This window comes from Oncorhynchus clarkii, chromosome 2, assembly GCF_045791955.1.
Source record: "Oncorhynchus clarkii lewisi isolate Uvic-CL-2024 chromosome 2, UVic_Ocla_1.0, whole genome shotgun sequence".
In the NCBI taxonomy this organism is placed as follows: Eukaryota; Metazoa; Chordata; class Actinopteri; order Salmoniformes; family Salmonidae; genus Oncorhynchus; species Oncorhynchus clarkii.
The window spans coordinates 72264197-72291228 of NC_092148.1; the positions used below are offsets into that span (position 1 = coordinate 72264197).

Genomic DNA, 27032 nt, shown 5'->3' on the forward strand with positions numbered 1-27032 from the left:
CTTTTGCACACCAGTATTTCTACTTGCACATTATCATCTGCACATCTACAGTGAGGAAAAAAAGTATTTGATCCCCTGCTGATTTCATACGTTTGCCCACTGACAAAAAAATGATCCGTCTGTCATTTTAATGGTAGGTTTATTTGAACAGTGAGAGACAGAATATCAACAAAAATATCCAGAAAAATGCATTTAAAAAATGTTATAAATTGATTTGCATTTTAATGAGGGAAATAAGTTTTTGACCACTCTGCAAAACATAAATTAGTACTTGGTGGCAAATCCCTTGTTGGCAATCACAGAGGTCAGACGTTTCTTGTAGTTGGCCACCAGGTTTGCACACATCTCAGGAGGGATTGTAATTTGTTCTGAATTAAAACATGACAAACACTTACCACACCGCAGTTTGGTCCTCCTCTCCTTCCACCAACGAGAAGCGTTACATTGTGATGATTATTGACATTTATAAATGTTAAAACAGTATGAAGTGTAGTTTACATGGAGCAAACAGTGGGCTAATTGAACTGCTGAAAACCGTACATACGGAAAATAAGGGTTTTTGAGCGCTAGACACAAATGAGAGAATACTTGAATCTGACAATTAAACTTGCCATAGCAGAGCTGGTTAGACGATGTGTTATGAGCATCAAATATAAAAAATTTCTGTGCGGATGTTTACAACCTGTAGAAAAAGGGTGACGTCAGTCCTTAGGACCCTGCCAAACTGTTCAGGATACTATTGAGGACAGGGAGGCACAAGATGTCTGTATTATTTTGTTGGTGGCTGCCAAACTTCTGAAAAGCAAACAACACCAGTCATATGGTCAAGTGCCACAAAGAGGGACATAGGCTAATTGAAATTGGCCAAGAACGGAGCAGTATGGCTGGCCCTGGATAACATTAATAATATCCCTGTCAATCTCTCCTGCCCCATAGTGGAGGAGAGATTGACTTCTTCACTACTTCTATTTGTGAGGAGGATTGACATGTTGTATGCACCGAGCTGTCTGTTTAAAGGACTAGCACACAGCTCAAACACGCATGCATACCCCACAAGACATGCCACCAGAGGTTTCTTCACAGTCCCCAAGTCCAGAACAGACTCTGGGAAATGCACAGTACTACATAGAGCCATGACTTCATGGAAATCTCTTCCACATCAAGTAACAGATACAAGCAGTAAAATCAGTAAATAAAAAACACAGATGCAACTACTCCTTATGGAACAGCGCAGACTGTGAAGAAACACACGCATACACACACACATGCTAACACACGCACTTCACACACACGTACATATGGATTTTGTGTTGTATATATGTTGTAGTAGTGTGTAATAATGTGTTGTGAAGTGTAATGTTTTAACTTTATGTAAATTGCCTTTATATTGCTGGACCCCAGGAAGAGCAGCGTCTGCCTTGGCATCCGTAATAAAATATAAATACCTCTTTGTTTAGTTTTTCCTGTCTGGATGGTGTGTTGTGGATAGTCTGGCATGTTTAAAAGTTATTTTCATATTTTATCCCCCTGGCTGCGCAAAGGACCCTCTCAAAGGACCCTGTGGTAAAAACAAAAAGTTCAAGTGTATCTTCTGGTAGAGGACAAACAGTGTTTCCAAACACACATTGCTGCTTTCCAGATGAAGTCATATGATACCTGTTTTTTAAGTGTGTGTTTTGCATAGTGAGATATATTCACAGTCCACTAAGGAATAGGTCTGACTTGTGCCTTGGACCGTATGCCTTCGATGGCCCTGTTAGTGTGGGCTGAGAGTGATAAGAGGCTCTGATAAGCTGTGATTGGGTATCTGCTGTGAGAATACAATACCTCTAGTGAACAGGTAATGGGACAGAGACAGAGAGCCTGCTGGGTTTGTCTTTATGCCTGTGGTTATCACTCATCACTTCCTTGTTCTTCATCCACCATCTATCTGATAGAATTAATGTCTTCTCTTTTAAATAATAAAATGTCTCCCTCATGGCTCATTCAAATTGGGATGTAATCTTTCCACTGCGACAAGATATCAAGAGCCAGAGAACAGTGATTGCATGGGGTATAGCTGATACATACTGTACTATACCATTCTGGGAGATTCCCAGCCTCCAGTGAAACAATATGGATAAGGTATCCAGTCAATCTAACCAGCTATAGGCTCTTATAAGGTATTCACATTTATTTAAAACAAAGTATTCCCGTGACAGTTTCATCACTGAAAATGTGTTTGTTGGCATTCCATTTTAAACTCTGTTGTTCCAGATCCTGAACACAAAGGTGTTTCACAACATACCATTCCACTGTGAAACTGATCACTTGAATTGCACAAATGCAACATCTCAGACAGTCTAATGCAGCCATACAGTCATTATGCATTGTTCTCTCCATTATCCTTAATCTGTTAAATGCAGTTTTCCCATTAGGGTACAATTGCAAGATTCTCAAACAGACATGGATCCAGACAGTAAGTCTGGGCCAAAATCACCTGTTACAAGCTATTTCCACCTAGGCTTAGTCCATCTACTGCACCATGTCTTTGTGACATGGACTAAGACAACTGAGTCTGTTCTTCTTCTTGGTCATATTGGGGTTTTTTTTGGTTTGAAACCAGACACTTTCAGAGAGAGACATGAGGACAAAATATTACAACAGTGCCTATGAATGCAGTACAATGCACAGGCATGTGCGTGTGTGTGTGTATGTGCACGCTCACCTTTGTTCATTAAGTATAAGCATCTCTTGAGGATGCATTACAACCAGTTCGGGTTTGTCAGGTTTGTCTGCCAGGTGCCGTTGGTTGGTGCCCATGTGCCAAGAGATTAACTTTGCGTGGGAGACCTTGTTTGACTGGTTCACCAACGCTTTCCTCAAACCTCTTTCACTTTGCCACCTCAAAACCTAGAAGTGTCTATAACTGCACAACTTGATCCATTAGATTAACTATCATTATGTCCTAGACTTTCTTACTCAGGACACTCATACACTGTTTTCAATGGACCGTAGATTGAACACAAACATATATATATATATCTATATACACAGTGGGGCAAAAAAGTATTTAGTCAGCCACCAATTGTGCAAGTTCTCCCACTTAAAAAGATGAGAGAGGCCTGTAATTGTCATCATAGGTACACTTCAACTATGACAGACACAATTATTAAAAAAATCCAGAATATCACTTTGTAGGATTTTTAATGAATTTATTTGCAAATTATGGTGGAAAATAAGTATTTGGTCACCTAAAAAACAAGCAAGATTTCTGGTTCTCAGAGACCTGTAACTTTTTCTTTAAGAGGCTCCTCTGTCCTCCACTCGTTACCTGTATTAATGGCACCTGTTTGAACTTGTTATCAGTATAAAAGACACCTGTCCACAACCCCAAACAGTCACACTCCAAACTCCACTATGGACAAGGCCAAAGAGCTGTCAAAGGACACCAGAAACAAAATTGTAGACCTGCAAAAGGCTGGGAAGACTGAATCTGCAATAGGTAAGCAGCTCGGTTTGAAGAAATCAACTGTGGGAGCAATTATTAGGAAATGGAAGACATACAAGACGACTGATAAACTCCCTCGATCTGGGGCTCCACGCAAGATCTCACCCCGTGGGGTCAAAATGATCACAAGAACGGTGAGCAAAAATCCCAGAACCACACGGGGGGACCTAGTGAATGACCTGCAGAGAGCTGGGACCAAAGTAACAAAGCCTACCATCAGTAACACACTACGCCGCCAGGGACTCAAATCCTGCAGTGCCAGACGTGTCCCCCTGCTTAAGCCAGTACATGTCCAGGCCCTTCTGAAGTTTTCTAGAGAGCATTTGGATGATCCGGAAGAAGATTGGGAGAATGTCATATGGTCAGATGAAACCAAAATATAACTTTTTGGTAAAAACTCAAGTCGTCATGTTTGGAGGACAAAGAATGCTGAGTTGCATCCAAAGAACACCATACCTACTGTGAAGCATGGGGGTGGAAACATCATGCTTTGGGGCTGTTTTTCTGCAAAGGGACCAGGACGACTGATCCGTGTAAAGGAAAGAATGAATGGGGCCATGTATCATGAGATTTTGAGTGAAACCTCCTTCCATCAGCATGGGCATTGAAGATGAAACGTGGCTGGGTCTTTCAGCATGACAATGATCCCAAACACACCGCCCGGGCAACGAAGGAGTGGCTTTGTAAGAAGCATTTCAAGGTCCTGGAGTGGTCTAGCCAGCCTCCAGATCTCAACCCCATAGAAAATCTTTGGAGGGAGTTGAAAGTCCGTGTTGACCCAAAACATCACTGCTCTAGAGGAGATCTGCATGGAGGAATGGGCCAAAATACCAGCAACAGTGTGTGAAAACCTTGTGAAGACTTACAGAAAATGTTTGACCTCTGTCATTGCCAACAAAGGGTATATAACAAAGTATTGACATAAACTTTTGTTATTGACCAAATACTTATTTTCCACCATAATTTGCAAATACATTCATTAAAAATCCTACAATGTGATTTTCTGGATTTTTTTTCCTCATTTTGTCTGTCATAGTTGAAGTGTACCTATGATGAAAATTACAGGCCTCTCTCATCTTTTTAAGTGGGAGAACTTGCACAATTGGTGGCTGACTAAATACTTTTTTGCCCCACTGTATACAGTACTTGCACATATGCACATGTAGTTCTCAGCAAAACATCTGCATACCAGGAGATTTTTTTTTTTTTACCAGACCCCAATATTCTGTAACTATACTGGGTACTTTGTCTATTCCCCTCCTTTGCATCCACTGGCCAGTAGTCAGTTAGGGAAATCAGCCTCCTGTTTCTTTGCACAACAGAGGTTATGTCAGTCTAGACCATTTGCCTAACTGCTCAGTAATCTCTCTGAGACCGATATTCACACATTTCCCTATGTTTCAGACTCGCAGCAACATCAACAAACACAACACTAAAATCAGACTGGATTCCAGCCGTTCACACAGATCAGTAATGTTGCTGATTTAAACTGATAAAATCATCAATATCACCTCTTTATCTGCTGTAGTTGTGATATTGTATGCATACAGGAAGGCTTATCTTGATATGATAGTGTATGTATGCGGATATGCATTGTGCAGCACTTCAGAATTCATGGATGAGCAAGGTTAATAAATAATAGGTGCTTTCTCTACCTGATCATTTAACAACTCAGTTTACATTCAACCTATATGATGCAAGGTATGGTTTAATATAAAATGGTTTTCATTGTTAACCTTAATTTACATTGTCCTGATTCATGGCGGTCCAATCAAACGTTGACACTAACAGCCGTCTGCATAATATCTCAGTAGAATATGCTATGTATATTCTGTGTCGACTGACTTTATGTCTGTCCTCAATTTAGCAAAAAGTCTTATGAAAAATATCTTGAACTGTCAACTGGGACCAGATCATATCAGATGAAATGTTGAAGTTTTGTTCGGCCGATGATGTTGAAATGAACCCATTTGCTTCACTCTTTACTTAATTTCCTATTCAAAACATTTAAAAAATACAGACTGCCACGACCTCCTCCTCGCTACAATGTCAAACTCAAACTCCAGTTGTATAAAGTAGTAACACAGTGGGTGTGAAAGCAAAGAGACTGAACATTGATAACATTGTCAAAGATGGGTACATTTTGCGGACTTCAACAAAGACACCAAAAGAATGACACAGCAATCAGTGTTATGTAAAGGAGGAGGATAAAAAAACATGAATTGCACAGAGCAGGGTTGGAGGCATGGACAGGGATTTGACTGCAAACACAGGGTGTGAGAAAGGGGGCATTGAGTGTCGCTTTTCTTATCTGAGCGGGCATCAGAGGCGAGTCATCTGTCCATCACCCCGCGGTGTCAGCAGAACGGCCATGACATGCACCAGAGAACAATTAACTGCCTGGCATTTTACAATCTCAGTGATAAGACAGCAATGTCATGTCCTATCTCTAAAACTGATGGCTTCTCATAGGGAGGCATAGAGAGAAAGAGAGAGCGAGAGAGAGATTTGAGCCTCATCCAACAACTCTGTATGAAGGCCTGGTTCCCTGCTCTCTGTTGACAAATGGGTACTGATCCCATCTAGCTAAAATTGAAACAGCCCAAAATGCAATTGGCAGTTAAAAGTGAAAGCTTGGGTCAGATAAGATTGCTTGATTATTAAAAAAAAGAAAATAGCAAAACTCAGCTGGAGTTCTTGTTACATTTTGTATGATAGCAGTCAATAAAGTTCAGATTGACATGAAGGGCTCAACAGGGAGAGTTGTCAGTCAACTGATTTGTGTGATAATCATCCCACTCGGCACAGATGTCAGTTCACAGTAAAACATTTTTACATTTGGTTGAGTTGCCAACTAATGTAAATCCAACATGAAATTAACAGTGGGATGTTCATCTAGCTCACACAAATAATGACACACAGGCAGGCTTTCGTCTGTTGTTTCAAAAACACAAGTCCTTTATTATTTAAAATACAAATATGGTATTTACACATTTATTTTTACAGCATAGCGTAGTAAATGGGTGAAGACGAGTTGACATTGCAAAATGAGAAGACATTTCTCAGCATCAGATCTTGAAGAACACACACAGAACATCCTCTAATTTCCACATGTCCCATTGTTGCATCTGAATGTGCTCTATCATACTATCCTGAGCTGCCATTGTGTTTGGGCCAAACAGTTCTCTGTTTATCCTGTACATGAATAGGGAAGTTGTGGTTCTATTGTGAGATCTGTTATATATTCATAACTAAAACAAATTTGAAGAGGATGAATGCAAAGAAGTCAAGAGTTTCATATTTACTAAAGGAGATGTCTTGCATAACACATCAATCAAACATACTTCGGAAAGAACATTACACAGTTTAAATGTGTACAACAAGCTGGAAATATTTAAAATAACGCATCTATAGTTTTTAAAACTTTTGAATTAACTAGGCAAGTCAGTTAAGAACAAATTCTTATTTATAACGATGGCTAAAGAACAGTGGATTGACTGCCTTGTTCAGGGGCAGAACGACAGCTCAGGGATTCAATCTCGTAACCTTTCGGTTACTGGCCCAAAGCTCTAACCACTAGGCTACCTGCCGCCCCATATGTCATTGCTTTTTGCTGTTCAATCGAAAATAGCTTTCAGTGCAAATAGTCATCACTCTCTGAACAGGAAAATGTAAGCAGTCAAATGTAAATTATGGTCTTTCTTAACCATATGTAAATATATCATACAGAAACTCCCAAAAATGTCAAGAGTTGCAATGAGGCTTTCTACTCCTCTTTGTAAAATAAACAACATATATAGTAAAACATCACAGTGACACATTAATATCCAACAAAATAACATAAATAGACATCTTCGCATGGTGGTTAAAAAAAGGCACAAAATGGTGGAGAGGTGTCCTCTTTCACTTCTCTGACTCCCTCCATCCTCGTGCATTCCTTCCAAACTTGTAGACCAGCCTTCGTCCATCTACACGTTCCAGGATTTCCCGTTTGTAGTAATATCTGAAGGGTACAAACAGAGACCTTAACGGAACAGCCAAAATGACTTCTTAACATGTGAACCAGGAAATAAACATGAAACCCCCCAAATCCTTTCAGTCTCTACCTCATAGCTCGGCTGAGCTTCTCATAGGTCATGCTGCTATTGTTCTTCTTCTTGCCCCACAGTTGAGCCACGGCCTCTGACTTGAGGAAGCGGAACACGCCCTCTGTCCGATCCTCCCACTTGATCAAGCCTGGGTTCCGCTCCGGGTTCAGCAGAATGTCCCTAATGAACTCCCAAAGGTGGGTCCCCCGGGGGTCTGAGGAAAAACACACAGGTGGTGGAAATTAGAACCATCTACTATCAGTTTTTGCATGGGCGAAATGTTGAGCATTTATATTAAAATATATGATTCGATAGTACTGAAGATGTTCATGTAAATACTACTCACTGTGTTTTTTGACCTGATGAGGGCGACTGTGAGATCTATTTGTGTCTGGAAGTAAAATAATAAACAGATATGGTAATTTAGCAGATGCTTAAAAACAAATAAAAATTAAGACATTTAATACATTTGATACATGTGGCAATCGAACCCACAAGTTGTTCTAGCATCATAGTAGTCCAACCAACTAACCTACAGCAGCAGGTAGCCTAGTGGTTTAAGCATTGGTCCAGTACCCAAAAGGTCACCAATTTGAATCGCCAAGGTGAAATTATTTTTCGATATGCCCTTGAGCAAGGCACTTAACCCTATGTGCTCCAGAGTACCACTTGACAATAGCAAACCCAAGATGACCCCACTCTCAGGGGGAGTTGGGATATGCAAAAAGCTTTCCAGGGATATGCAGTTGACCTGGGTGGGACAAAGCAAGGCCTAGAACCTTTTATGCGTAATATTAACTATTGCTAGCTGGCTCAGAGACTTGGAAACATCCCGTGACCACACCTGACACCACTTACTTAAACATCTGCCCATTTCTAGTTGTTAGCAATCTCATTCTACTAATCTCATTTTTTTCAGATATTGTTCACAATTTGTGGAAGCCATCTGATGTGTTTCCAGCTCTGAGCATGAGTAATTCACTTATAGCTTGTCAATGAAAGATTGCTTAATTTTTTAAAAATTTAGTGTGTGCTTGATCTTGTGTATTCTGAACTGTGTAACTCCTACCTATCTTCTGATCATTTCCTCACAATCTCCCAGATATCTTCTTTCCAAATATACCATGTTTTGCATGTCGGAATCATGTAATTACACATGAATAGTAGTTACTTTTGAGTATGTCTCTTTAGGCGGAAATCTACATTTTGCCATTACATTAGAAATACAATTAAACATACCGGCATTTCGGCGGAGGTACAGCCCACTAGCACTAGCTATTGCTACCTAGGGTAGATGTAGATTTTTTAAATATTTTTTTTTACAAATCAATACTTGGAGTCAAATATCAATCTAATATTGTCCAAAAATAATATTGCGATATGTAATTGAGTCGATTTTTCCCCATCACTAATCCACACGTTAGCCTAACCTTTGTACCACTGTTTTACGCATTTCAGATTTTATTCCATGGAGCCCAACACTGTTAAATTACATGGGTGTGGGGAACATAAACAGGATGAGTTTGTTCAGTTGTATTGTCATGCATTGTTTGCTCAGTGACGTTGTGGTGATGTAGTTTGGTGATAAGGAGTAGACTCAGCTGCCTCTTTCTCAAAATGATCACTCACTGAATGTTCGTGGACTTTACTCAATAGACTTGTATTGCCACTCTGTTTGCTCAGTAATATAATAATATATTCCCTTTAGCAGACGCTTTTAATCAAAGCGACTTACAGTCATGCATGCATACATTTTACGTATGGGTGTTCCCAGGAATTGAACCCACTACCCTGGCATTACAAGCGCAATGCTCTAGCAATTGAACTTCAAAGGACCACGATGAAGCCATATTTTCTTTGGGGACTCAGCTACTGTAGGTCGATGTCTTCCCTTGGATTGGGGCTCGTTCCAATTAGTGTGTTTAGATAAGGTTTAGTAGGTTTTCAGTCCTCATCTTTGGTCTTGTTTCTTACCTGGACTGGAGGGAGTGGGTGAGGCCACAGGTGCAAGCGATTGAAACGAGGGATCGTAAATATCTAAAACATAAAGAAATATCAACAAGTAAAAAATTATGCTGTCCATAAGTTAGTTAAAAATTGTACCTTTCTCCAAAATCCTATCCATTCCAATGTGGTACCTACCTGCAGGATAGATGCTAGGTTCTGTGAATGGGCAAGGGAAATCTACTAAAACAGGAGAGCACATTAAGCTTGCATGTACGCTTAAGAGGCATTATATACATTTAACATTTTAGCAGACACTCTTATCCAGAGCAACTATTGCTCAAGGGCACATCATCAGATTTTTCAGTCAGTCGGCTCGGAGATTCAAACCAGCAAACTTTCGGTTACTGGCCCAACACTCTTTAAAACGTGTCAAACAAGTTGAGACATGCATAGATATGTAATAACTGGATGAGTTTCTTAGGGATGACTTGAAGTACATGACTCGTTCATGCATGCCAGTGTTTGTCTATGGTGCTTTTACCATCTGGCTCTGATTTGATAACGTCCAGCGGTGAAAACTCCACACCAGGATACTGACCTGTGTAGGGATGACATGGATAAACAAGGGCTCATTTAAGGGTAATACCATTACATGTACAGTAACAACATGGGCTTTCATTATTTTGTGTTAATCAAACTTGATATTGAATTCCTAAATCCTTGATCCTCCTACGCTGGTACAATTTACTGTTCCTGTTTTTTTGTGGTATTCTAACCGACTCAAGTGTTAACTGAAATTAAATACTACCATTCAACATTTGATGACCTAATATATCACAGTATGTTTCAACATTGCATGGCCTGACCTGGCCTTCATTCTGATAAACATAACAATAACAAAGAACATTATAGTCCAGTGTGTGAACCCACCGCTCCATTTGAGCTCGGTGAGGCTGTGGTAGAGGATAGGCCCCACGGTGCCCGCAGCACGGGTGAAGTCCTGGTAGGTCATGCTGCACAGCTGACGTCCGTCCACATCAAAGTTCTGGAAGGGGATGGTGGCAGCGTCGATCTGGTGCATATCCAGCATCTGCTGCAGCCACTCCCACACCTGATACTTCGACCAATACTGAGGCTGGGAGTCCTGGGACCACAGGCGACTGGTGTAACCAGGCATCACTGTGGAAACTGGAGTCAGGGGTAAAGGTAGAGATTAAGTGGGTTTTTTTCATACTTTGAATGTGTTGGGGGTGTATTGAAAACATTTGAACTCCGGCTAGCCCAGGTATTTGTAAATAATTAAACCAGCAGAGCAATTCACTGAATTGAGCAACCACACTAGTCCTCACTGTCTGAGCAGGGGTAGGAGCTCCATGTTGTGGGCAGCTGGCTCTCAATGCTGGCAGTGGATGGGATGCTCATGATACAGGTGGTATGACGGACCATGGTCCAGAGCTGGGGGAGAAAGACACATACATTCAGTATGGAGTAAAACCCTGAACAAGATGATTGGTAGGTTACAGTGTAATCCCACACGGTGCACACAAATGGTGTCTTTCCCAAATCTGAGTATCTGAGTTGAGATAGGGTATGTTTCTATATGACGACATTGACAGATGTGAAACAGGATGACAAAGGGAGTCAGTGTGAAGACAGCATGGGGGTGATTGGGTGACATGCTCACCGTCCTCAACACGTGTATTTGCAAAGTGATGGATCTGTATGTCTGTCTGTTTTGCATACATATAGGCCTATTTGTTCTTCTGATTGCTGAATGAAATGAGTCAGTCACACAATGATGTGTTAATACCGGAGAACTCGACAATTCTGTGCAGAAATGCCTGCAGGACATGTATGATTGACAACCCAGATAAAACCAGCTCTTCCTTTAAATTACATGTCTGTGTTTTAAATAGATTAGGTTACAGTGCAGTTCCTTTTTTTCAGAACCACATCCCATTAGGATGTCAACACATATTAATAGTGCTGTGATACTCAGGTAATTATAGTTGCTAATGCCAATTAATGAACAGTATACATATGAAGGAATGCATCATCCAGTGTGCAATATGTAATATGCTTATTCAATTGGGTAGGCAATAGCCGTTATAGTTCTGTATACTGGAGAAATACATTAAGAAATGAAACACTTCCCAATGCCACAATCAGATCAACTTTGACTGTAATGACACAATTCAAGTTTAAAAACAAGTTCAAATAAAGTTCTAAAGAATTGGTAATGAAGTGTTATTGTAAAAGTAAATACAACATAAATAGTATCAATCATTAGTTATTTGAATATCTATGGGAAGACGTCTGTAGTGCACAGCAGGTGAAGCACTGTATCTTCTCCGTAACCCCACCATAAAGGACTGCCCGTGAAATGTTAATAGTGTGCCAACAACATGGCTACGTTCATTTAACTGTTGTTGAGAAAACACTTCACCACAACTATATTTGCATGTTATATGTAAATATACAGTACATTAGAATTGCAGGTCGGCACTGAGGCCTATGACAAGAATATTGAAGGTGGGGTTGTTGCAACACTGTACGTGTAATGGCCTTGTCACATGTTTTACTGTTGTCTAGACTGTAGTCCATTTATCTCGACTTTGTGGAAGAGAATGCCTACCTGGAGTTTAACTTTTTGGAGCATCTATAGTAAATGTATAATTTGCGGTCAATAATTGTTCACTAATAGGTGCTTCCAGGGACAGCTCATCTCAAAATCAGCCAACTTTTGAAATCTGAAAACATCTTGATTTTGGATTGAATATTTAATATGACAATGTAATCTGCTTTATCATATTGTAAGAGCGTATTATAAACAAATATGGTCTGTCTGTGAAAGGTTGTCATAGTGCTCGCCTGCAGCATCAGTTTGACAAACAATAGACTCAGCTCTTTATACAGTGACCTATATTCAGCTTCTCTTTATTGACCACTACCTGGAAAAGGCTGGATTATGATGGCTAATAAAACAATGACACCAAATAACTGTACAACACCATGTTTTACAGTACATGACCTATGTCGGCACAGTGACAGGCTGAATGAGAAACATAAATTATACCAAGTCTTCCTCAATCCTAAACAAAAGCAGTTTCCCAAGAACAAGATGAGATTTCACTAGAGATATGTGGCACTTGGCAGTTTAGGCCATGGCTTTGGTTCAGCTCAGGATGCCAAGTCTCACCACCTGCATGCTTTGTGTTAACTCTCAGTGCTGTCTACTATTTGTCTGCCTACCATCTAGTCTGAGCCGTCTGAAGACTGCCTGTCTTCATGGAAGTAGACTGCAGGTATTGTATTTCCTGACCGTTTAGTTTGGCATGTCCCTATCATCAGGTAACAGTTTCCATTTACTACAATCTCCTGGTCTGTTCAAAATTAACTTATTAATGATCCAATGTGTGAACTATTCAGCAGTGAGTAATACAGTTCCATGTTAGCTAGGCAAAGCTTTAGGGAAACTTGCCCCTGATCAATATTCACTACATGTGCATCTTATCACCCATCAAAATAAAAAGCTCATTGCAGAATATATTTACCTGCAATCATGATGATAAGCTTACAGATGAAGGAAATAAACGAACAAACAAATGATCACTGACAGATGTAACTTTTGGTAAGCAGTAAACAAGTGCAGGCAGGTCACACTTCCCTATACTGAAGCTTCTGGAGAATCCCTCTGTGGAGTTTTATCTCAACGGATTTAAGTTACAACCCATGTGAGGTGAATACAGTCCACTAGCTTGTAGATGTACTGCACCTTGTCACATATTACTATGATACACAAGCATTTCACTACACTCGCAATAACATCTGCTAACCATGTACAGTATATGTGACCAATACAATTTGATTCGATTTGATTTCATTATAAAATGAGCTTACCAACATTTGTTTTGCTTCTCTTTCAAAGGGGAAGTTTGTATATCAAAACAAAACAGGGCCCATGAAGAGTACATTTGTCAATGATCATATTTACTTTGTAAACAAAAGCGTATGCCATTTATTTTAGGACTTCAAATGCAAGCCACACAGTTATTTAAAGCCTAGTGTATATTCAGTCATCTTCTTTAACGCTGTGTGAACGGCATTGTAACAATTTTGTCTAATGCTTAATTACAAGTACAGGCAATCAAAGCTTGACACACAGTTAGATAAATGAATCAAACCATCACATTCTAGTCTGAAAGTAGTGCCCACTTTCTGAAAGTAGTGCCTACATTGCTTTGTTACAGATCGAATACCCACTGTCTGCATAGCCAAAACACCAATTCACTCCTAAGCCCAGCCATTTCAGCCATTGTTTTGATTGCGCTACTCAGTCAGTATAACAGCAACTAACAACATAGAAGCAAAGCTGGTTGCCTAGCAATGATCAGCATGGTTTCCTACCAGAGCTATGGACTGGGTTCCGACCAGGATGGGAGGTGTTGTCTCTCTCTCTCTCTCTCTCTCTCTCTCGCTCTCTCTTTCTCTCCTCTCAGATGACTTCAGGTAGGTGAGGTAGCTAGCTGTGTTTCTCTCCACAAATGAGTGGAGTGTTGTTTTCAGTGCTAGAAGCTGTGCTCTTTTGGTTCCCAAAACTTAAAAAAAGCTCCAGCCCACACACACACCAAGGTGCTGCCCCAGCAGTGGTTATTTTATGCTGTCAGCTTCCTTGTCCTATCCTTATCCCTCCCCAATTGGCTACCAGGACAGGTTCGGGACAGATAGGAATTTGCATACAAATGACTGAGTGAATTACAACACATCTGACATACTGTAGGTGTTACTTTCACTCTTTGTGCTCTCTCTCTGGTCTCTGGTCTGGTCTCTGGTCACTCTCTCTTTCTCTCTATCTCTCTCTCTCTCTCTGTCTTTGTTTCTCACATGCACAGCCACACACACATACAAACACAGAATGTCGCTAGGTGGCATGAAGTTCGCATTGTCTCAAACCTGATGATGTTTCTGTCTCAGAACATTTGGCTAAAGATAGACTCTGAAAATATATTTGACTAACCTTTCGAAGCTAACAGCAAGAACGATGGCCAACATGTTCCTTTTGTATTATTCATACACTTAGGTTTTTTTATCGTCCTACGCATAATTAGATTTCCTTCGGCTAATTGTCCATGAGAGAACCCTGTTTTCATATGAATACTTTGTGACATTGAATCAGTGTAGACATACAGTTTGCTACAGTAACACAATTCCCTGATGAAGAAAGAAAAAAAGGGGGAACACTGATCTGTGTGTCTAGGACACTACCATGTCTCACCTCAACAGGAGAGCACTGTGGTTGGTGAGTGGAAGATGCTTTGACCAGTCCTGTATTGTGGATACTCTGTTCTCCTACCAGCATCAGAAGTTTGAAGGCGACACACCATTCGGTGCTCAGAGCTTCTACCTATATGTTTACACTTCAACTTAGTTGTTTTTTTTCTGTCTGACACAGACACCAGATAAACACATGAGCATAGTGAGATGAGTGTTCAATGTGATCTAATTGCTGCTGGTGCCTTTGTTAGAGCTGATGTGTGGCATGCTGAGAGCTTCTCCTGCTGCTCTTATCATGTGATTCTCTTTGTCTGTTCCGTGGAAACCGCATTAGCTGATTGATAGAGATAGAGATAGTCATATTACTGTGTTATTCAGAGACACTATCATGCCTCTATTCAAATCCACCAAACCCTGTTGCCCGGGCAACCTAATTATCTAACAGAACATGAATTACTGGCTAATTAGACAGTTCAATGTTTGAGTGACTTTATGCCTTTGACATTTATATTTGATGTATCTTACTTTGATCTCTACAAACATAGTTTGAATAACACAACAGTAAATACAATCAGAATACTGTGTATAGAGAATTTAGTTCATCACATGCAGCTCTTTAGTGAACCATGTCACCCTTTTTACTTGCAGTAGTTGTTTTTTGAAAATGATCAGAAGAAGTACAAATAGTCTATTTCTGCTTGTTGCCAATTAGGATTTTGACAAATGTAACATTGCCACACTCATCTATGTTCTTAAAGCACACAGATAACTCTCTTTGGAGTTCAGCGGAGCTTAGATTGGAGCACTAACAGCTTCATGTCGTTGACTGAACATTTAGAAATGCTGAAACTGTATAATAGGCTGAAGCAAGGAGAAGAGGGAAGTATATGACACGTTTCTTCCAACAAAGTCTATCCATGTCATGCATGAGTCACATGTTTACCTAAGCAAAGCTATCATTCTCCAACAAAACTCTTTCCTTATGGGAGGGGCAGAACTGTATGATATTAGTGACAATAATAACAACTTGTAGGCCAACTTATTCAGTCCTATGAGAAAAAACTCAATATGTACAGTATGTCATTAAATGTATAAATCAGTACAACACAGGTTTTCTATGTTTCAAATGAGTTTTCCCCTTCTCTCTGTTGATCTAATAAACTATAGATTTTGTTCTCGCATTCTCTCTGGTCTAATTAAATGTAGATTTTGTTCTTTCCCTCTCTCTGTTGGTCTAATTAAATGTAGATTTTGTTCTCTCCTTCTCTCTGTTGGTCTAATTAAGTGTAGATTTTGTTCTCTACTTCTCTCTGTTGGTCTAATTAAATGTAGATTTTGTTCTCTCTTTCTCTCTGTTAGTCTAATTAAATGTAGATTTTGTTCTCTCCTTCTCTCTGTTGGTCTAATTACTGTAGATTTTGTTCTCTCCTTCTCTCTGTTGGTCTAATTAAATGTAGATTTTGTTCTCTCCTTCTCTCTGTTGGTCTAATTAAATGTAGATTTTGTTCTCTCCTTCTCTCTGTTGGTCTAATTAAATGTAGATTTTGTTCTCTACTTCTCTCTGTTGGTCTAATTAAATGTAGATTTTGTTCTCTCCGTATTGCCCATGGGGACATACACTACATAGCCAAAAGTATGTGGACAGCCCTTCAAATTAGAGGATTAGGCTATTTCAGCCCACCTGTTTTTGTCTGGTGTATAAAATCAAGCACACAGCTATGCAATCCCCGTAGACAAACATTGGCAGTAGAATGGCCCGTACTGAAGAGCTCATGACTTTTAACGTGGCACAATCATAGGATTCCATCTTTCCAACAAGCCAAATCTATACATTTCTACCCTGCTAGAGCTGCCATTGTCAACTGTAAGGGCTGTTAATGTGAAGTGGAAACGTCTAGGAGCAGCAACATCTCAGCAACGAAGTAGTAGGCCATACAAGCTCACAGAATGGTACCACTGAGTGCGTAAAAATAATCTGTTCTCACTACCGAGTTCACTCACAACCGAGTTCCAAACTGCTTCTGGAAGCAACGTCAGCAAAATAACTGTTAGTCTGGAGACTCACGAAATGGGTTTTCATGGCCGAGAAGCCGCACACAAGCCTAAGATCACCATGCGCAACGTCAAGCTTTGGCTGGAGCAGTGTAATGCTCGCCACCATTGGAGTCTGGAGCAGTGGAAACATTGTCTGGACTGATGAATCATGCTTCACCATCTGGCACTCCGATGGACGAATCTGGGTTTGAAAAGTGAATTTTGGCCAGGAGAGCACTACTTGCCCGAATGCACAGTGCCAAATGTAAAGTTCGGTGGAGGAAGAATAATGTTTCGGGCTAGGCCCCTTTCCAGTGAAGGGAAATCTTAACACTATAGCATACAATGACATTCTAGATGATTCTGCGCTTCCATCTTTGTGGCAACAGTTTGAGAAAGGCCCTTTCCTGTTTCAGAATATCCCGTGCACAAAGCGAGGTCCATACAGAAATGGTTTGTTGAGATTGTTCCAGCAATGTTCCAACATTTAGCGGAAAGCCTTCCCAGAAGAGTGAGGGCTCTTATAGCAGCAAATGGGGGACCAACTCCATATTAATGGCCATGATTTTGGAATGAGATGTTCGACGAGCATGTGTCCACATACGTTTGGCCATGTACTGTACTGTACCTGGCCTTAGTCCTGAGAGGAGCAGGGTGGATTGCTGCCCTCTGCTGGCTTAGGTAACTCTCTGCAGTTCTCTACTACATGTGACTGGGACCAGTTCCCACAACACTGCTGCCTCTGAGGTAATGAATGAGGAAACCCAGCATTACCATGATGGTCTCTGAGAACCCCCCTGTACCCTTTCCTCTGTCCCCTGTCCCCGTCCCTGTCTCCCCAAGCTACTCAGCCTGCTTGGTAAAACCCACTATTGCTGATCTCCAGCTCAACACCCCAGCTACTCCCCGCTGCCTATTTGTAACACAGGTGCTGTTTGCCGGCTGTTTTGGAGCAGTTTTTCATCTTACTTGTAAAGGGTAAAGTCCCTCCAGGGTGTAATTTGGGGGCTTAAGTCGTGCTTGGTGCCGTCCAACTATGTACGGCTGACCAGATTTGACTTTTGTAAGATTAATACGGACATCCGTGGTGAACTGGAGTCGCAAGCTATTTATTACAGCCGATGGCTTGGCCTGTTTTTCCCCTCTCTCCCTCTCAACTTTATCCCTTCTTTCCCCGTGTTCAAGTCTTGCTTTCACTATTTTTTTGCCGCTGTGAGAAGAGTCGAGTGTATGGCAGCTCATTTCATGCATCTCTGTTCCGCCTTTTTTTTTTGGATGGGGGTCGGTTGATGATACAGAGGTCCATTGGGGAAAATAGGAGAGAGAAAAGAGAGACAGAGAAGGAGAGATCAAAGTCTGTTATATCAACTCTTTGGAGGCTGTGTGAATTGCCATACCAAAGGAGTGGAGCGATAAACTGTACATACTACTTCTTTCACTTTGTACTTCTAGATTTTATATAGATACACATATTCCTAGATGAAAGCATATAGCGTTACAATTCTACAGCATGTAATCATACAATGCATTCGCAAAGTATTCAGACCCCTTCACTTTTTCCACATTTTGTTACGTTACAGCCTTATTCTAAAATGTATTTAAAAAAAAATACTCATCAATCTACACACAATACCCCATAATGACAAAGTGAAAGCAGTTTTTCAGAAATGTTTGCAAATTTATAAAATAGAAAAACAGAAATACGTTATTTAGATAAGACCCTTTGCCATGAGACTCGAAATTGAGCTTAGGTGCATCCTGTTTCCATTGATCATCCTTGAGATGTTTATACAACTGAATTGGAATCCACCTGTGGTAAATTCAATTGACTGGACATGATATGGAAAGGCACACACCTGTCTATATGCGGTCCCACAGTTGACAGTGCATGTCAGAGCAAAAACCAAGCCTGATGGTCACTCTGACAGAGCTCCAGAGTTCCTCTGTGGAGATGGGAGAACCTTCCAGAAGGACAACCATCTCTGCAGCACTCTACCAAACAGGCCTTTATGGTAGATAGGCCAGACGGATGTCACGTTCTGACCTTAGTTCCTTTGTTATGTCTTTGTTTTGGTCAGGGCGTGAGTTGGGGTGGGTAGTCTATGTTCTTTTTTCTATGTTGTGTTTATATGTTTGGCCTGCTATGGTTCTCAATCAGAGGCAGGTGTCGTTCATTGTCTCTGATTGAGAATTATACTTAGGTAGCCTTTTCCCACCTGTGTTTTGTGGGTGATTACTTTCTGTCTAGTGTTTTCTGCACCTTTCAGGACTGTTTCGGTTTTAGTTTATTGCACGTTGTTATTTTGTATTTTCAGTGTTCAGTCAATGAATATCATGAACACATACCACGCTGCGCATTGGTCCGACATTTCTTACTCCTCGTCAGAGGAGGACGAAGAATATTGTCACAACGGAAGCCAGTCCAAAGTAAAAGGGGAATGACAGTCCGCTTGGAGTTTGCCAAAAGGCACCTAAAGGACTCTCAGACCATGAGAAACAAGATTCTCTGGTCTGATGAAACCAATGTTAAACTCTTTGGCATGAATGCCAAGCGCCACATCTGGAGGAAACCAGGCACTGCTCATCACCTGTTCAATGCCATCCCTACGGTGAAGTATGGTGGTGACAGCAACATGCTGTGGGGATGTTTTTCAGCGGTAGGGACTGAGAGATTAGTCAGAATCAAGGGAAAGATAAATGGTGCAAAGTACAGGTAGATGCTTGATGTAAACCTGCTCCAGAGCCCCCAGGACCTCAGACTGGGGCAAAGGTTTACCTTCCAACAGAACAACGACCATAAAAACAAAGCCAAGAGAATGCAGGAGTGGTTTTCAGGACAAGTATCTGAATGTCCTTGAGTTGCCCTGCCAGAGCCCGGACTTGAACTTGTTTGAACATCTCTGGAGAGACCTGAAAATTGCTGTGCAGGGACGCTCCCCATCCAACCTGGCAGAGCTTGAGAGGATCTGCAAAGAAGAATGGGGGAAACTCCCCAGATACAGGTGTGCCAAGCTTGTAGCGTCATACCCAAGAAGGCTTAAGGCTGTAATCACTGCCAAAGGTGCTTCAAAAAAGTACTGAGTAAAGAGTCTGAATACTAATCTAAATGTGATATTACAGTTTTTTTATTTAAGACATTTGCTAAAATTTCTAAAAAACTGTTTTTGATTTGTCATTGTGGGGTATTTTGTGAAGCTTAATGAGGGGCTTTTAAAAAAAATACATTTTAGAATAAGGCTGTAATGTAACAAAATGTGAAACAAGTGAAGGGGTCTGAAAACTTTCCAAATGCACTGTAAAACAGGCCTAAGGAACAATAATACAGCCCTCTATAGGGTCCTCTCTGAAGCCCCTAATACCTAATTACAGTCAGTGGTCATGACCATCATGGCCAAGATAACTGTCAGTCAGTCCGTCCAGGCGAGACTGGAGTGAAAGGGTGGGTACAGAAGCTGCCGCAATGCTCTAACGAGCACGGAACACATCCCCTGGTCCTCCTTTCCCCTCCCTCGCTCATTAACAGCTTATCATGCCTGTTAGTGTCATCTTTAAAAATTCACATTCTGAATTTGATCCACGGGGGAAAAATATGAATAATTGTATTAGCGTCAATTCCATCTACAAATTACGATTTCTCTGGCTCAATTGTTATTTGTCGTTTTTCCCTCCCAGAGAATGAGAGAGAACAATGGCTGTATAGTTACAGTAATGAGCACCGCAAGAGAAGAGTGAATTATTAGAATCTTTCCTCTTTCTCTGGTGAATATGGAGCTGGTCTCTTTGCTAAATGTTTAACAGGACGAATGGGTTATAAAGAGAGTGAAAGAACACTGATTGTATGTGTGCATGCTTGTGTGTGTTTGTGCGTGTGTGGATGCGTGTATGTTACATATTATGACAGGTCAGGTCCCTGTATTGAGAGTACCAATGATTTCAAATATCATGTCACAGTGTCTTTGTTAGTCTAGGTTGGAAGACTGTTACCTGGACTGTGAGAGTGTGACTCGCTCATAAACCCATAGGTGACACTGTTGTCTCAGGAACAACAGCGGATTTCTGAAAACATGGAGAGCCCAAGGAAGGGAGACACAGATGCATCTGAAATGACAATAAATAAGTGATGAAGCCACTGCATGTGCTTCTAGTCACACATGCATTCAGGAACCATACCCTGGGATGCGCTATTCATGTGACATAATGAATAAATAATGATGATTCAGTACAGTCTAGTACTGTGTCTAACTCGTACTTCATGAAGGCATCTAATTCCTGTGATTTTCCTATTCGGAAATACTTTTCCTAATGACAGAGAGAGGAAGGAAAAGGAAAGAGAGATTATTGATGTGTGTGAGGCTGTATTTTTAACCTACTAAAGCTCCAGCCAGCCCCCTGTGTTTAAATTAACCAAACTCAGAGACAAGCCACCACATATATCTGCCCCAGGCCCAACAACTGCCTCTCTCTGACCCAGCTAGTAGCATACCACTAGATCAAACAGACTATATACCTCTCCTGATTGGATCCAACATAGTACCACAGCCCAGGAAGAGAAGGCTTGAAACAATGAAGAAGCATCTCAGAAGTAGCTTAGTAGTTATGAGAAGAACTGGACAAGACAATAATAGTAGAAGTCATACCCTTGCATAATGTTCTGTTGCACTACAACATGCTAACTTCCAGACATAAATGCAAGGGAAGCAAATTAGGCCAAAAGAGAGTGTGTTGAGAGATTTTCTTTTCTTTTTTGCTTTGTGTCTGTTGAGAGTTTGGGGAATACCATATTTTTGGGCAACTCAGTGAAACAAAACAGTTTAGCTCTGAAACATGTTGGCTACAATTAAAAGTTAATGTGATGGTGTTTTGTGTCAGTCTGCAATATGTGAGAAGTGGTAAAACAATGCTGCCGAATAGTACAATGTACAGAACAGAATAATGGGATTATAAAGAGGGCAAACAACAAAATGCTTTTGGTTGCTTTTGTTTTGTCTGTTTCCACTGCTGCTCTATATTCATGATGGTAAATGACTGATGAAGTACTCTATCTCACGGCAGATGTTGAAGCTCTCCCAGTGCCACCCCCCCCCCCCCCCGTTCTATCTTTCTTTTTGGCTAAAAGTGTTATTGCACAGAAGGTGGTCTAGAGGGACAGAGTGGAAGAAAAGGAGAAATCCGAGATTGAAAAGGAGAGAGAGGAGGGGTCTGATGAGAGGGACAATTAGCACGGGTGAGTCAGGTAACTAATTATGTGTGTTGTCGTGACTGGCTGACTGAGGATACATTCTCTCCTCAGGTTTCTCTGTTTTACAAAACATTGTTAGCTGGTTGTGGAATGACTTTTTGCTCACATAGATTACCATAACAACGATTATCTGGCAGTGAAACACTGCTTTTCCCTCAAGACCAGAACAACATCTAACAGCATATTTATTTAATTGTAGTTTTATTAATTGTTTATCTACGGATACAAATTTACTAGAGTTGAAACTAGCAGATTGTGTAGCGTTATAGTGAAATGTAAAACAGAGTGATATATCAATAATCCCACCAATAGTTTCAGTATGGAATTCCAATACCAATGCCCAAATGTTGTAGCCATACCCTTTGGTGTCATTGATGTATCATTGATGTGTCGCTCAAGATTATTCAAGATTTGGGTGGAATCCATTCAGGTTCAGGGACATTACCTAGCTATCTAACCAACTAGCCATCATTCCCAAAGGTATCACTCCCCAGAGGGATTCAGACATTACATTCCCACTATGTGGTGCAGTTCTTATGGGTACAAATGAGCATAGCAGAATCAGTATTTCACAGACCTCATGTCTGAAAGATGGAGGGAGGAAAGAGGAGGAAGGGGATAGATGGAAGGGACATGTCCTTCACTCTCTCTCTCCTCTCAGTCTTCTCCGTTCACCCTATCTTTGCAAACAGCTGAAAAGACTGATTTACATTAAGGGAGCTAATCAAAGTTGAATGAGGAAAAGCGCTGAGGTGAGACAACAGAAATTACCTTACTTCACCCTGCCTGCTCTCTCTGCCCTCCCTCTCTCAGGAACCTTTGTATTCCTCCTGTACTGTGGATGATGGAGAAATATTGAGGTAGAGAAGGAGGGAGGGAATGTAGAGGAGGTAGGGTAACCACAAGGGTCCATGACTGACAGCCCTAAATAAGGGCACGGAGGACATAAAAGACCTCATGCAGGTTAGAGAGAGACTTTTTTTTTTCAAATGACATACCATTCTTCATCGTCAACATTGACCACCATAACTGTAATAATTTATTGATTTATTTTTATTTCACCTTTATTTAACCAGGTAGGCCAGTTGAGAATAAGTTCTCATTTACAACTGCTATCTGGCCAAGATAAAGCAAAGCAGTGCCAAAAAAAACAACAACACAGAGTTACACATAAACAAACATACAGTCAATAACACAATAAAAAAATCTATGTACAGTGTGTGCAAATTTAGAAGAGTAGGGAGGTAGGCAATAAATAGGCCATAGAGGCGAAATAATTACAATTTAGCATTAAAACTGGAGTGATAGATCTGCAGCTGATGATGTACAAGGAGAGATACTGGGGTGCAAAAGAGCAAGAGGGTAAGTAAATATATGGGGATGAGGTAGTTGGGTGTGCTATTTACAGATTGGCTGTGTACAGGTACAGTGATTGGTAAACTGCTCTGACAGCTGATGCTTAAAGTTAGAGAGGGAAATATAAGACTCCAGCTTCAGTGGAGCAGAGAACTGGAAGGAAAGGGGGCAAAAGGAAGTGTTGGCTTGGGGATGACCAGTGAAATATACCTGCTGGAGCGTGTGCTACGAGTGGGTGTTGCTATGGTGACCAGTGAGCTGAGATAAGGATGGGGCTTTACCTAGCAAAAACGTATAGATGACCTGGAGCCAGTGGGTTTGGCGATGAGCATACAGGTCGCAATGGTGGGTAATACTGAATATGGGGCTTTGGTGACAAAACAGATGGCACTGTGATAGACTACATCCAGTTTGCTGAGTAGAGTGTTAGAGGCTATTTTGTAAATGACATCGCTGAAGTCAAGGATCGGAAGTCAAGGATAGTCCGTTTTACGAGGGTATGTTTGGCAGCATGAGGGGCAGTTTTACGAGGGTATGTTTGGCAGCATGAGTGGCAGTTTTACGAGGGTATGTTTGGGAGCATGTGTGGCAGTTTTATGATGGTATGTTTGGCAGCATGAGTGGTAGTTTTACGAGGGTATGTGTGGCAGCATTTATTTTTCATTTATTATTATAATTCTTTCTTAAGGAGTGGATCAGCTTAATATAATATATATATATATCCATATACATATATATATATCCATATACATACACACATGCATACACATACACATACTGTATATACATACACATACATATATAGATATACATACTTTTTTAAGAATATATCTTTATTATTCCCCACAAACCCTACCACCCTTCCCGCAATTGGAGTAAACTAATAAACACTTCGGCTTCTACCTTCAGTTTATACATCTTATACACATTTTACAGGCACAATCTATTTTACATGAATTATATTTTGTTTGTTTTTAGTCCTTCCTCTATTTCTGATGTCCATCCAGTTTGATTTCTATTTGTAACTGTGCTATTTTGCAAAATTTCTGAACCTATATACATTTTACAGACCCCGTATGTTTTACATTGGTTATCTTGTTATTAGTCCCACCCTTCAGCTCCATTCAACCCCTCCGATCTATCTCTCAACATCATCCATTTTGGATTTCTATTCGCCATATATTTTTCAACTGTGCTGTGATGCTTCACAAAAGTACTGAGCCTTTCTATTCTCATAGCTTCTACAGATTGTAAATAAATAAAATAAACATTTGCTAAAATAATTATTATATTATTGATTGACCATGGCTTTTCAAACCTGTCATGCCCTGACCTTAGTATTCTTTGTTGTCTTTATTATTTTGGTTAGGTCAGGGTGTGACATGGGTGATATGTGTGTTTTTGTCTTATTCTAGGGTGTTTGTACTGTCTAGGGTTTTTTTTGTAGATTTCTGGGGTTGTTTTCATCTAGGTGTTTATGTTGGTCTATGGTTGCCTAGATTGGTTCTCAATTAGAGGCAGGTGTTTATCGTTGTCTCTGATTGGGAACCATATTTAGGCAGCCATCTTCTTTTTTATTTTTTATTTTATTTTACCTTTATTTTACTAGGCAAGTCAGTTAAGAACAAATTCTTATTTTCAATGACGGCCTAGGAACAGTGGGTTAACTGCCTGTTCAGGGGCAGAACGACAGATTTGTACCTTGTCAGCTCGGGGATTCGAACTTGCAACCTTTCGGTTACTAGTCCAACGCTCTAAGCACTAGGCTACCCTGCCGCCCCTTTGGGTAGAATTTTGTATAGTAAAAAAAAAATTAAAGATTTGAATCTGGCGTTTGTTTTGCGTATCAATTCATAAACCATGTGCCATGGAATGGGTACATCGCAAATCTCTTCCCAACTATTTTGCAATTTATATGGCACAGCTGTCAGTTTTTGGTCCTTAAATGAAATTGGTATATATTTTTATTTATCACACTTTTCTTGAACCATTTATGTTCTTTAATATGAGATTAAGGTCATCTAGATTGTAGGATGGCAGGGGTGTTAAGCATGTCCCAGTTTAGGTCACCTAACAGTACGAAATATGGAGATAGATGGGGGGCCATCAATTCACATATGATGTCCAGGGCACAGCTGGGGGCTGAAGGGGTCTATAACAAGCGACAACGGTGAGACTTGTTTCTGGAAAGGTGGATTTTTACAAGTAGAACCTCAAATTGTTTGGGCATAGACCTGGAAAGTATGACAAAACTCTGCAGGCTATCTCTGCAGTAGATTGCAACTCCGCCCCCTTTGGCAGTTCTATCCTGTCAGAAAATGTTAGAGTTGGGGATTGACATTTCTGGATTTTTGGTGACCTACCTAAAATCACAGGATTCAGACACGGCTAGGACACGGCTAGGACATCTGGGTTCGCGGAGTGTGCTAAAGCAGTGAATAAAACAAACTTCGGGAGGAGGCTTCTTATGTTTACATGCATTGTTACAGAAGTCAACAAATGAGATCACCTGGGGAATGGGAGTGATGCTGGGAGCTGCAGGGCCTGGGTTAACATCTACACCACCAGAGGAAAAGAGGAGGAGTAGAATAAGGGTACGGCTAAAGGCTATAGGAACTGGTTGTCTAGTGCATTCGGAACAGAGAGTAAAAGGAGCAGATTTCAGGGCGTGGAAGAATAAATTCAAGGCATAATGTACAGACAATGTATGGTAGGATGTGAGTACAGTGGAGGTAAACCTAGGCATTGGGTGACGATGAGAGAGGTTTTTGTCTCTAGAGGCCCCATTTAAGCCAGGTGAGGTCACTGCATGTATGGGGAGTGGAACAAAACGGCTAGCTAAGGCATATTGAGCAGGGCTGGAGGCTCTACAGTGAAATAAGACAAAAATCACTAACCAAAACAGCAATAGACAAGGCATATTGACATTAGGGAAAGGCATGCGTAGCTGAGTGATCATAGGGTCCCGTGAGTAGCTATGCGAGCTGGAGACACAGCGATTCAGACAGCTAGCAGGCCGGGGCTAGCAGGCTAGCAGAGGGTCCAGGCCAATTGACAAAATAAGTATTGAAGCCCGGGAATTGTCTGATGGATCTCTTCGGCTAGCCGTGAGATGGGCCTAGCTCGAGGCTTGCTCCATGCTAACTGGTGCTTGCTTCGGGACAGAGATGTTAGCCAGGAGTAGCCACTCGGATAGCTAGCAGCTAGCTAGCTGCGATGATCCTGTGCAAAGGTTCAGAGCTTGCAGTAGGAATCCGGAGATGTGGTAGAAAAAGTAGTCCGACATTCTCTGAGTTGATATCGCGCTGTGCGGACTGGCAGGAATTGACCGGGCTGAGGCTGGTTGATGTCCAAGTTAACGGTGATGAACACTAGCAGTGGCTAACTGACCACAAGCTAGTAGCTAGTTAGCTGGCTAGCTTCTGACGGGGATTCTGGTTCAAAATTATAAGAAATTGCAGATCCATACCAAATTGTGTGAGGCGGGTTGCAGGAGAGTATGTTCAGCCCGTAGATGGAAATTGAGATAAATATATACTAAATATATACGAAGAAAATGATATATACACGGGACGGGACAAGACAAGACAAAACAGACGTCCGA

At 40.9% G+C, this 27032-nt stretch overlaps 1 protein-coding gene across 2 annotated transcripts; it reads right to left on the reverse strand.

Annotated features, from left to right (window-relative positions):
- Positions 1 to 6425: 6425 nt before the first annotated feature.
- On the reverse strand, positions 6426 to 14152 carry LOC139382357 (ETS homologous factor-like). Of its 2 annotated transcripts, none has more exons than XM_071126339.1 (9): positions 13933 to 14152; positions 10875 to 10980; positions 10456 to 10713; positions 10067 to 10123; positions 9721 to 9765; positions 9553 to 9615; positions 7925 to 7969; positions 7597 to 7792; positions 6426 to 7493 (listed from the first exon to the last, which is right to left on the reverse strand). In XM_071126339.1, exons 2-9 carry the CDS (start codon positions 10969 to 10971, stop codon positions 7394 to 7396), a joined length of 861 nt encoding a protein of 286 aa, XP_070982440.1. In that variant the 5' UTR covers positions 10972 to 10980; positions 13933 to 14152; the 3' UTR covers positions 6426 to 7393. The 2 variants fall into 2 exon arrangements, with proteins under 2 accessions (XP_070982440.1, XP_070982450.1); XM_071126349.1 differs by having other exon boundaries at positions 9721 to 9762; positions 13933 to 14105.
- Positions 14153 to 27032: the final 12880 nt, after the last annotated feature.